The 12,284-nt window shown below is 36.1% G+C and overlaps 1 protein-coding gene across 2 annotated transcripts in view; it reads right to left on the reverse strand.

Moving 5' to 3' along the window:
• Positions 1–1,323: 1,323 nt before the first annotated feature.
• LOC134537810 (uncharacterized) overlaps positions 1,324–12,284 on the reverse strand; it is a 256,030-nt gene continuing 245,069 nt past the window's right edge. For both annotated transcript variants that reach the window (XM_063378646.1, XM_063378645.1), the window contains exons 6-9: positions 10,956–11,132; positions 6,126–6,251; positions 3,968–4,052; positions 1,324–1,665 (exon numbers count right to left, since the gene is read on the reverse strand). In XM_063378646.1, the coding sequence (XP_063234716.1) occupies positions 1,578–1,665; positions 3,968–4,052; positions 6,126–6,251; positions 10,956–11,132 (476 nt within the window). In that variant the 3' untranslated portion in view covers positions 1,324–1,577. The remainder of the gene's footprint in view (positions 1,666–3,967; positions 4,053–6,125; positions 6,252–10,955; positions 11,133–12,284) is intronic.

Consider the following 12,284-nt stretch of genomic DNA (forward strand, 5'->3'; position numbering starts at 1 on the left):
TTTTAAGTCTGGAGAAGGGAGTTGTCAGTATTGTTTTGGGTATGCCTAAAGTAAAAACAGGACACAATTGGTGAATGTTAGCATGTTAAGGAGCCTACCTAGCGAGGTGTGATGATAGGTACGACGCTCGCTGGTGCCTCTAGTGCGGTGTCGCCTCTAAGTGCAAGGCTCTGAACTGATGCAGTCTTCTCGTCGTGCATACTGCAACTTGACATAACATTTGATGGCATAGAAATGAAGAAATGCAATACGTTATGGTGTTTTAAGACTTTTCTGAGAGTTTCATACAAAAAAAATATTCTGAAAATAGATGTATTTAGTAATTTTACCTCTTCAGAAAAAACTATTAAAAAAATATCCAACCTTAATTTATTGTTAAATTATTTTCATCAATAAACACCACATTGATACCTAAAGCACTCTTTAAAAGACATGGGTTGTTCTGAAGCTCTGCACTCAGGTAGGCATAGATAGCCCTTAAGGAATACATAAGACTAAATTGACAAAAAAGTATTTGTAGATAATTAATTTCTAGCTTACTTTTAAACATGTATTTAATACAAAAAAAATTAAACATCTTGGCAGTAGATTGCTTTCTTGTCTTTAGATTTTGAAAGGGTACTCTAGAAATTGAGAATGAACTTATATATTTTTTTATATTCTGTTTTGCTTTAAATGTATAAAAACAATAAAACTTATTCTTATTTTTATTGAATTAAAGATGGTTGCTAAGTAAATTGGGGTAACTGGTAACAATGTCACTCCATTCATAATTTGAAATAAAACAAAAATGATTAGTTAAGTCGCCTGGTATGGGAGCATGTTAGTAGAAGCAACTCGGTGAGACTAAGTTATACCAGGGATTTGTGACTGTAAAAAGCAAATGCAGCTAATTACATTATATGTTTAATGAAATAAAATATTGTGGGTGATAACATCATTTTGTGTTCAAGTGTAGACAAAAGATGCAACACTTCATAGTTGTTTATAACACACACTTAACTTAAAAACTTAATTAGTACAATAAATTCCTCAGTCTCTATAGGTCCGAAATGTGTTTTTTTTCCTAGTCTCTGCTGTCTCTACTTTAAAATAATTTTGAAATTATTAATAAACTCAATCATAGTCAGTTATAATTTTGGCATCATTGAATAACTATCGTCTGAAATACATTAAAAATTTGTGCGAAGATTTACAAAGCTTGTCATTGCAGAAATGCATGGACTATTCAAGTTGGCTGTTGGGAGACAGCTGTTCCACTCCCAAAAGAAGCACAATCGAAAGCATTCTGGGTTATAGAAATAAGAGTGCTAAACTGATCTATTCAGCGTAGTGATAAATTATGCTTTATCTAAAAAATAATTTTTTTTTATGCATTTGCCTACATTTGCGTTTGCGGGCACAGAAACTACCTCATGTTTGGTGCAGTACGAAGCGTGTGTAGTGGTGCAATCCATCCACAGCGTTCCATCGAGTGGAATGGTATTGAAAACAATCCCACGCCACGCTGGCGTGACTCTTTGTAACCGTCTCTCAGATGACATCGCAGCTCGAGCCGTCACATTCGAGCATTCTCTTCACACATTGATTGCCCTGTCGGAAACGCTGCCATCGGTTGGTTCATAGATATCGTCTAGTTCCTCTTCGTCGCCTCTTTCGGAAGATCTAGCAAAATAATTAAAGAAAAGTATGTACTTTCTATTGCTAAAATACAATTCCAAACAAACATCTCGCTTAGAGGGGGGAATCTGTGAAGTGTGTAAGCAAACATTTATTCCCACATTCGTGAACACATGACACTTGGTTCCTTTCATACATTTGCAGATGCTGTATTTATTTGTAAACTGCCATGATATTTCTCATCAATATTTCTGAATATGTTAACAAGGAGGACGAAAGAAAGACAGCCTTTGAGTTTCTTCAGGCCATGAAACTGGGAAGGCCGATGGCCAGTCAACACATTAAGGGCCTGATCACAGGCAACACAATTTGTGATAGGGACACTATCACAGATTACACCCAGAAACTCATCAACAAGCAGTTTCTTCAGAGTCCACATACTGACATTCTTATCTGCGATAAATCTGGTCTGTGGGAAACTTTGTGGCCACTGTCCCAAACAAAGTAGCACCATTCAACGCATTCCCCAGTTAAAAGGCAAATATTGAAAATAATATCTTGAACTATTGTAAGTACAGCAAACATTCTTTTAACTTGGCACGTTTGGGACCATGGCTGTGTTGGAGATTGTGTAGCGGTTTTGCTAGAATATCAAACTGCAATTTAGTTCCAACAGGAATACCAAAGAAAAATAGTATACATATACAATACAAAGATATTTAAAATCACCTGCTAGAGGCAAGAAAAAATACACTTGAGCGTTACTGTTTAACTCTTTTGCTGCAGAGACCAGAAAGATTAGAAAATTTGGAGTAAAATTAAAATATTTTCACCAAAATTGTTATTTCTAACAAATTTCAATCACACAAAGCAAATGTTTTTTATTTACAAGTTTTTACATGTACAGACCTCACTCTAATTCTTATATAAAGCTAAAATATGCCAAGATATTAGTTTGCCCACAGATTTGCATCGCTGAAGGAATGCACCCCATTTAAGAAAGTTGCACGCCACAAGTAAGTGACATTTCATGCATTCGAACGCTGCAGTTAAAGAGTTTAAAAAGACTGATATCACATTGCACCTGTGGTTCAGATCTTGTCTTCAAAAAATAATTAAGAATTATACACAAGTTTATGAGTTCTACAAGCATCTCGATCAGTGCAGGATTACAGAAATGCCAAACTGAACAAAGCAGAATTAAAGAGCACTAACTGTAGCTCACTACATGTCTTTCTTAATAATAAAATGCAGTCTCAGATTTTAACTGTCACAGAAATTATATATATTAACTACACTATGAATCTATAGTCAGTTATGATTTATTTATGTTCAAAAATGAGGGTACATATGTTGTAATCTTTTGCTTCAGTTGCAATAACCAAAACTTCTTGTATGCTAGCACAGCAGTGGCTGGTGGCTTTAAAATATAGGATTTGACATTTACAGTTTGATAAAATGTCCTTCAGCATTAAGTACAAATAAATTAGGCTGAAACGCCAGAAGTGCAAAAATCACAAGTCAAAAATTTTTCAGAAATCACATTTTAGAGTACCAGTTTATGAACAACTCAAAGCCCAATAGTGCAACCCAAGTATTGTTCAGCTACGATAGTATCTATGGCTGTACTGCTACCAGCAGAAACGCGACTCCAAAACTCTATTCTAGTAAGAGACAGGTGATGAACTTCAGCACACTTCCAACAACCGTGTTCCTCCTCAGTGTAAAAATCCCGTTAGCACTGTCACTACGTGGTGCACTAGCGTAGACAGCCCGGTAAGTGCCCTCAAGTCGGGCATGAACATTTCAGTGTTGCTACATCGCAGCCTAGAGAAAGAGTACTGCGGCATTCTTCGGAGGTGAAAGCAATGAATTTATAAATACAGGGTGGCACAAATCACAAATAGACAAATACAATGAATAAAAATATTCTTTCAACAAATTTGGTTATTTACGTGCACTTATACCCTTTCATACCGGTCGCTACTGTACTTTCACCTTTAACACTGAATGTTTTTAAATGTAATATGGCATAATTATTGTTTAAATGCCAGTGTTCAAAATAGTTTATAATTTCAGTTCTGAGCCTAACATGTAAATAACCAATGCCCAACAATGTTTATGGCTGCTCGACAGAAAATAAATCTATAGTTAGCCTTTAAATGTACCCATTTACGATCGTTACACACTTGGACATCTACTTGGCTCCAAACAAATCCTTGTTACTCTGTCTGACAGGAATCAGTGTAACTTGAAATTTCCTCGCTTTTTTTTATCAAGTAATACTGGACAGTAAATCAAGTGTTCAGTACGATCACAGTAAGTGTGAACTGAACGTGATACTTGCCTTTTTCTCAAGTAGAGAATCACATACAGGACCACACCATTTCCTAAAATCAAGATGCAGATGATAATGGTAGGAAGTATCACATCTGAAATCAAACAGCATAACAGAAAAAAAAAATGAGTGCAATCCTTGCGTTATTTGCTAGAAGTATTTATTAACTTAGTGTTTATTTGCTATATTAATTACAGGTACAAGATGTAAACATCCACTGTTTTCCACCCGAGTCAGGGACAAGCAAGATTGAGATGAGAGGATAAGGTTCCCTTAGCATTACAGACCATCCTTGCCACAGGATAAGGCAGGTTGGTGGTAGGCTGGCTCCAGAAAGGATTATTGGATGTGGCTACTACAGTCTGAGATTAAGGTGTTATTGAAAGGTTACCGACAAAAAAATAGTTAATTATTCATGAGCAATGTAAAGGAGGATTTATTTGAAACAGTTGACAGTACGGTGAAATGAAGAGAAGAACAAGTATAAAATGTAATTGAATGCTCCAGAGAATAAAGAGTTGGGGATCTGCAGTGATTCGTGCCCGGAAGCAATTATTCTGACCACTTCTCCATGGTGACCCATTACCCAAACACAGGAGTGTTTACAAATGTGTGTGGTTTTGTGATGTGATTCCGTGAACGCTGAGTGGCTCGGCACAGCAGGAAGTGTCTCGAGACAGAGAGACACAGACTTGTATTGGTACTACTGAGCACGAGCTGCATGTCATCTGCTAAGGATCACCCATTTTTGACGGTTGTTATGGGAGAGTATTTAATTTGTCCTCAAGCTGGTTCTGAGCAGGGGTGTACGCAGGAAGGAGGGGGTGATGGGAAATAAATCCACCCCTTCTCCTGAAATCCTAAAAAAAATATATCATAATCTACCATTCCCAACAATAAAAGGAAAAAAATTGAAAGTAAACAGCAGGCAAAGTATTTCTACCTCCCCTCTAAGGCAATTGAAATTCTGCACACACTTCTGGGTGAGATAAAATAAGTTAATTTTTTTGAAGTAAAAAATTCTATTCAGTAGATAGAAAAATGAGCTAAACAAATTATATTTTTTTAGTAGAAGAAAACTAAAAAAAAATGCACTTTTATTTTTAAAAATACTTATGCAAAATTAAATGTCACATGACTATTAGTATGCAGATTTTACATTAGTGTGAGCTATGGAGAGTAAGGCTTAAGGTGTTTAATATTTTTCTACCTTGGATAAAAATAATTTTCACTTTGCAAACACAGACAAAAAAGTATATAAGACTAAGCTACTTTTGCTCATATCTTTGTAAGACCCACAGGATCTTAAAATTGTTTTCAGTGAGTAACAAAAGCTTGTTCTTATTTTACTTGCATTAACAATAGCATGTTTTGTGCGAGCAGTATGAAATATTAGCTTAGGAAGCTGGCTTGCCCTGCAGTTATGAAGATGCATGTAAAAGTTACTACATGTGTTTCAGTGGTCACGCCAAGTCACAGAGCCTTGGGCGCCTCAAGAAAGAGACTTCACAAGGGGTTATCGTACTAAGAAAGCATGCAGTTGCAAAACATTACATTAAATTGCTATTGCACGGGAGGTTGTTTCGGTTGAGGTCAGAATCATTAGTTTGCCTAGGGTGCCACATGGCTTCTTGGCCAGAGATTGGCCTTGGAATATTTACAAATTTGTGGTACCAAATAGTTTCATACATAGTGGCCCAGGAATTTCGCAAATTCGTTTGGCATCAGGCTAAAACTCGTAGCTTTATGTTTGCTCCACCAAAGTTAGCTTCCATCGGCTGAAAATTTTAGCGAAAACCTTTTTGTTCTCGTTAATCAACGGTTCCTGATTCTCCTACTTCTCTCATAGCTGGACATCATTGGCTCAAGGTCGCAGAGGGGGCTGTCTACGTAACAAAGGTCCAATCATGAACACAGTTTGACAGTATGAAGATGAAGGTTTACATTCAAGCTTACAAACCAAATGAATCCGCACAATTTCCGTACCTCTTGTTCATACAACTTTTGGTGAAAGAAAAAAATCTACACATGAATTTCAGTACTTCAGTAAACATAAATATATCCTCAAAAATGATTAAAATAAAAAATTCAGACTGAGGGGTTATCGCCCCTACTGCCCTTCTTCCCCCTCTGGAGCCGCGCCTGCACGGACCACGTGGTTGCTCACCTAAGACCATGTTGGTCTCGCCGATGATGGCAGCCGCGCTGGATCCTGTGATGTTTGCGTTGCGAAGAGGCACAACTGTCAGCGGTGGGTTCGCCTCTTGTCCTAGGGTCTGCATCGAGGAGTCGGCTAGTAACACAGCGCCCAACACACACAGGTTACGAATAAAGGAGTGTCACTACTACCACCACCACCACAAGTGCCTACATCTACAAGGAAAGAATGTGAGCGAGTCCTTCAAGCACTCACCAGTGATGTGCAACATCTGAACTCGTTAACGAGCGAACTCATGTGTTCTCATGTTGCATATACACTTATAATGACATGGGAACACAAAATTTAAAGTAGTATTCTTTAAAATAATGCAGAGTGTGATAAATATATGCAAATTGTGTTTTTGATGCAAATCACATGTAGTTTCTGCACTCACTGCTGTAATTTGCTGCCGGAGCAGCTGTGTCGAAAATTGAATTGATTTGCAGACTGAAAATTTAAACTATATAATGAAACAGCTCCGATAAAAGTGAAAAAGACTTGCAAAAATGGAAAACCCTGGCTCTGGACCTGTTTTTTGTCAAGGAATTTTATTAAAATGTTGCCAATCTTGATAAATTCATTAGCAGTTACTACTATAAAATACCCCTATGGTGTTGTGAACTTTGCTTCACGCCGTCTGCCACAGATGACAGAAATGTGGCTATACATTTCCGTTCCAATTAATTTATTTTGCATCCATGAAATTACTCCTACCAAATGTCGTATACTGAGAGCTAAAAGATGTTGCACAATACAAATGGAAAGAAAAATCCTTCTTACGAGCCTAACAACAAGAAAAGTTCTTCCCAGTATATCTTGAGGTTCGGTTTTACTCTCCGAATGTGTTATTATTGCATTTAAATGTAATTAATATGTTTTATTTCAAGTCAGAGGAATGCTAATAATCTCTGTTAATTTTTGCACCAGATAATTAAATTATAAATGTTAGGTTACTATTTGCAGAAGCCAGGCAAATAGATATTAATATGTACAAGGTCCATTTTTTAAAACCTCCAATTAGCTATAAAAAAGACAAATTTACATAACATAAAAATTTTACTACCAAAAGTTGAGCAGGGTCTTGCTTATTTTTCTACATAGTTGCCAAAACGACTGAGGCATTTATCATATCGTGAAACAAGCTTCTTTATGCCTGCTTCAAAGAAATCAGCCACCAATGAATAGAGGTACAGGGCTGCACAGTTAAGCCCAAAGCATTTGAAACAGCACATTGGGAAATATATACAATTTCACAATCATTCTTTAAAAAAAATTCCCATATTCATAAGATTAGGTATGTATTTATTGCCTCTCTTTTAAGTCTCGAGTTTAACAGAAGTTAAACAATGACTTAGGTAATATTAAACTACATTTAACCTAACCAATTAAAATTTTACTGCTAATTTTCTTACTTGGGAAGAGTGTACTCTTACATTTGAAAATTAAACTTCAAAAATTTATCAGTAACTTATGAACTACTCTCATAAAATTATTTATTTTACTTCTAAAATATGTCTTTTTTAAGCATAGATAAAAATATGGTAATGAATGGCAGTTTTGAACGAAATATTCTGAGGTACCTACTCCTGATCATTGTTAAGAAATGAATGGGCAAAGATATGTTAGCCATATTCATTCTGTTTATTCCTTGGAGGTAAGATGTAAGCCTCAACTTTTCCATGGTTTTCCAAAGAGTTGCACGTCAGAAGACACGACCACAAAGACTTGCCAACCACTCGCATACCTGCACATATTCTTTTAAGGTACATTCTTATCATAAGTTTCACTTCTAATGAATATGGTGACCATGCAACTATTTTTTTTAACCTGATACACTGCACTATTTTACGAAGACAAACATCAACGTCCACATGCCTTTAATGCTATTTCCTTTGGGTTCAAGTCCCAGGCATGTGGGTTCTGAAAGCCATGCCCACTGAAACTAAGTAGAAAAGTAATACTAAATGATCACGGTACTGTGAAAGTTGGAGTAGCCACTGCTGTGAAGTTCGGACCAACTGCCTGCAGTCATGGTGTTGTCCCGCGGAAGTCGACACAGAAAGATAACTGAATTTGTACGAGAGAATGTAACTTGGCTGGAATGTTATCAGTAGTGTTCACAAAAAAAAATCAGAATGGTTACTGATAACAACTTGCGGTCATGTTATTTCAGTTACAACCTGATAAAATGTGGCAGGAGTATTTTGATCACTTAAAACTCTTACAGTCACACTAGGCCTACATCACTTGTAGTTGTAGATATTCTGTGGGGCCTTGCTTGTAATATTGGCTGTGTTCGCATGGGCTGTACCTTCTACATTGCGACCAACCAGTGAGCAAACACAAAAAGTAAGTTGCAGTTAATTTTACTGGAACTTGTAATCCTGTTACTTACTACAACCAAATCGTTCTAATGGAGGGTGCAACTACAACTTCTGCTCAGAAAGTGGTTTGAAAGGTGTGAAAGGGGTAATTACGAATATGATTATTAGGCTTAATAATGTAACATTTTGACTTTGGTTATGCATAAAAGAACAATATGGTTAGAAAATAATAAAGTAAAATTTAAAATATTTTAAAGAAATCTACGCTTCTAAGAAATATACGGCATATGAAAAAAAAATACACAATGTTAAACATTTAGGGAAATATTTTAGTAATTTAATGATTTTAGAATTAATTGAATCATATTTATATCTTACAACCAAAAATTTTTCAAACTAAATTAAATATAAAAAATGAAATTAGTTAATTTTTACATTTTCACAAAAATAATTAATCCCTTTTATTAGCCCTGATGCATTTGTACCTACACCTTTTAAATCCTTTACATCAGAGACAAATGCAAAAATCTGTAGGATTCCTGTGGAAGGAGAAGGGGGGGGGGGGGGGCTGTGGGATAACTTTTATCATTCCCATTTTACAGTTATGATTATGCAAGCACAAGCAAGCCTTCCAGAAAGGTTTTTTTTATTCCCGGGATCCACACCCATGACCACAGGCCCTCTAATCTTGGAAGGGCAGGTTACCAAGGGTTTCGGCTGCTATCAAAATACTTCCAAGCTAAATGTAGTTAGAAATTGGGGAGGGGGGGTTAATGAGCTATATTAATGCATTTCTGATGTCACATCAACACAACTTAATTGAATTAGTAACTCTAAAAAATTTAAATAATACATTTTTAAAACAAAATTGATCACAGACTTTAATGACGGTTGCGGCCTGGAGTGGAATGTAATTACTTCAGTTTATTCCTGGTTATGGAGAATATGGTGGGGATGACCACTGCAGAGTCTACAAAATAAATATACCTCCCTCGTAAATAATCCCACTTTTTTTTGCATCTGCAAAGAAAAATTTAGTACTGCAGATATCTCTGTAACAGAGTTGGCATTTTGTAAGTATTTATCTTCATTGTTTAAGTTTAAACATGTAGTCAAAAGCATTGCCAAAATGTATGTAAGATTTTGAAGTGTGCCACAAATGTAAATGCAATAATGCTTTACCTAAATTTGACAGAGGTTTTTAAGTTCTAAAGTATAAAAAGTATGTACCTATGAAATAAACTGTGTTTGACAGTAATCTTGTAGGATAATAAAGAAGTTAAAATTATTTTATGGTCAATTTTTTTTTAAAGTCATAACTAAATACTATAGAACTAAATACTGGACACAATAATGTTCCTTTTTAGTTTTGTAAATAATTTATTGGTTTATGGTTATTGCAGTAATCAGGAAATGGCATTCTGTGACATAGTTGAAATCATTTTTTTTTTACCTTGTCATATTGTTTTGCCCAAAACATTGTGAAAATGGTGCATGACCATGTCTGATGACTGTTAGTAAGTATGAATTAGAATCTCTGTTTCTTGCATTGTGTTAAATAGAGAAATTAGCTTTCTCAACTAAAAATAGTTGGGTACTGTATGAATTAATATTAGTTAATATAATTTAGATTTATTAAATACTTCATTCTACAGTGACAATAATTTCAAAAGAATGCTATACTATAAATTATTTTTTTTTACTTCAACCCAATGTTGAGCATATGTGAAATGAATAAATAAATTGTAAATGTGCATGGCAAATTCACTTGAATGATTCATCACACCCCTCCACAACTTTACCAGAAAGGTTATAATTAGGGAGTTTCAGAAACAAAAAAATATTAAAATTTTAATTTTTAAGTCAATTTTTGACATGAATATTGGTGATGAAAAACTTAATTAAATTTTATTTTTTGGCTTGAAAAGACTGATGGCTATTATTAGTTTTAAAAATGAGGGAGGGAAACTATCTACCTAAAACTGAACTATTTTGGTATGTCGGTCATATGAGGGGTAGAGGTAGGATGTGACCTATTTGACAAAAATGATTGTGATTAATTTTTATTATTTTTGAATTTACACAGCCAAATATCAAATTATATGTAGCAGGGAAAATTTATTCAAATGAATGGTAATTTCTCCCCACTAATATGTTACTAGTTGACACCTAGTTATATGTTCACATTAACCAAAAACAAGGTGCTTTTTAAATTTGCTAGTAATTGTCTTTTCTTCAAACTCTTCATCCAGACCATCCTCTGTCTCCTATGTTTTCCCACACTTAATGCGTGACAGTGCCCAGGTTTCCCCCCTGTGTCTATGCAGGTTTTACCTGGGCCCAACTTAACTGGTAGTTACAGTCTCGGATTAGGAGTGAGGGGAGTTAAGTCATGGCCAATCCCCTCCTAGCACACGATGCACGCGTGCCTAATCCCAGGATGGTGAGGAAAACAAGATGGCCGGCCACTTACCCACGCAGTCGGGCAGCGACGCGCTCCACGTGTTGCCGTTGACGCAGCGCAGGCGGCGGTCCCTGAGCCGCGTGTCGGGGAACACGTGGCCCACGCAGCACGTGAACTGCGCGTCGGTGTGGTTCCTGAAGACGGTGTAGCCGTCCGCCGGCGGCGTCAGCGAGGGACAGCCCACGGCTGCAAGCACGTCCGCCACTGACACCTGTCTGTCGTCGGTGACGCGGCTACAACCCAGCAGCCTAGTTGGTCTCCGGTTCGCACGTGAAGTGTTTCAACCGGCTTGTCCCGTGACATAGCGGCCTTAGCGCACGGCACTTGCCTATAAGAGACAGTTCACTTGAAATCAAACTGTAACAGCAAAACTCTAGAATGCGGTGGAGAATAAATATGGTCTTGAAGGAGAAATACGGAGAAAAGGAAACGATATTGTTCCCGAAACTATATCTATATTTTTTTATTTTTTCTTAGTTAAAGTTATTTTATCCAATGTAAGTTTCCATTACAAGAAATAAATGACCAGTGTGTTAGGGGGGGGGGGGGGGGCGGAAGCCTTCAACCCTTCAAGGAGATCTCCCAATTGTACCAGAAAATTTTGGTGGCATTTTATAATTTGGACTACTATATCTGCAAACTAAAATTATACGTATTTTACATACTTCATAAAACCTTATTTTTAATGTTCTTTTAAATGCAGACTGGTTGTAACAATATACCTAGCCTCTACCTAATTTTTTTAAAAATATATTCTTTTGGAATATCAATAACACCTAAGCAAAATAAATACACACTCATTAGTGCTGAATTCTTAAAATAATGTTCATTCACATTTTTAATTAATAACACAAAATAAAACTTAAAAAGTCATTAGATTACAGGATACAAATAATTTACTTTACAGACCATTGAGTGTTTACTAAAATGGAATTACGTATGGTGTTTAGTAGAAAACCATTTCAGTTAGGACCTTGGGGCTCGGAGAGAACATGGAAGAGCATAATTCTGGGGAAAAAAAAAAAATTATTACAAAAATCTGAAAATTAACAACAAACGTTACGAGTCATGATAGTCGGACCGACGTCAAGAAATTTGATATCCGATTATACGGACGTGACCTGTATTTTGCAAACTGTCCTATGTTTGACAGTTCTCAACAGTATGTAATACCAATGACATAGAATTAGAAATTATCAGGGGGATGGTATGTTGTGACGAGTTGAAACAATTTTTTACCTCACAGCGCCATATCGCAACAATCAAAACATTACGAAAACAGTGCTTGACTAAACCTGTTGATTGTTAATTAGTAAAAATAAGGATTTCTTCCCTAAA

Source organism: Bacillus rossius, chromosome 12, assembly GCF_032445375.1.
Source record: "Bacillus rossius redtenbacheri isolate Brsri chromosome 12, Brsri_v3, whole genome shotgun sequence".
Lineage (NCBI taxonomy): Eukaryota > Metazoa > Arthropoda > Insecta > Phasmatodea > Bacillidae > Bacillus > Bacillus rossius.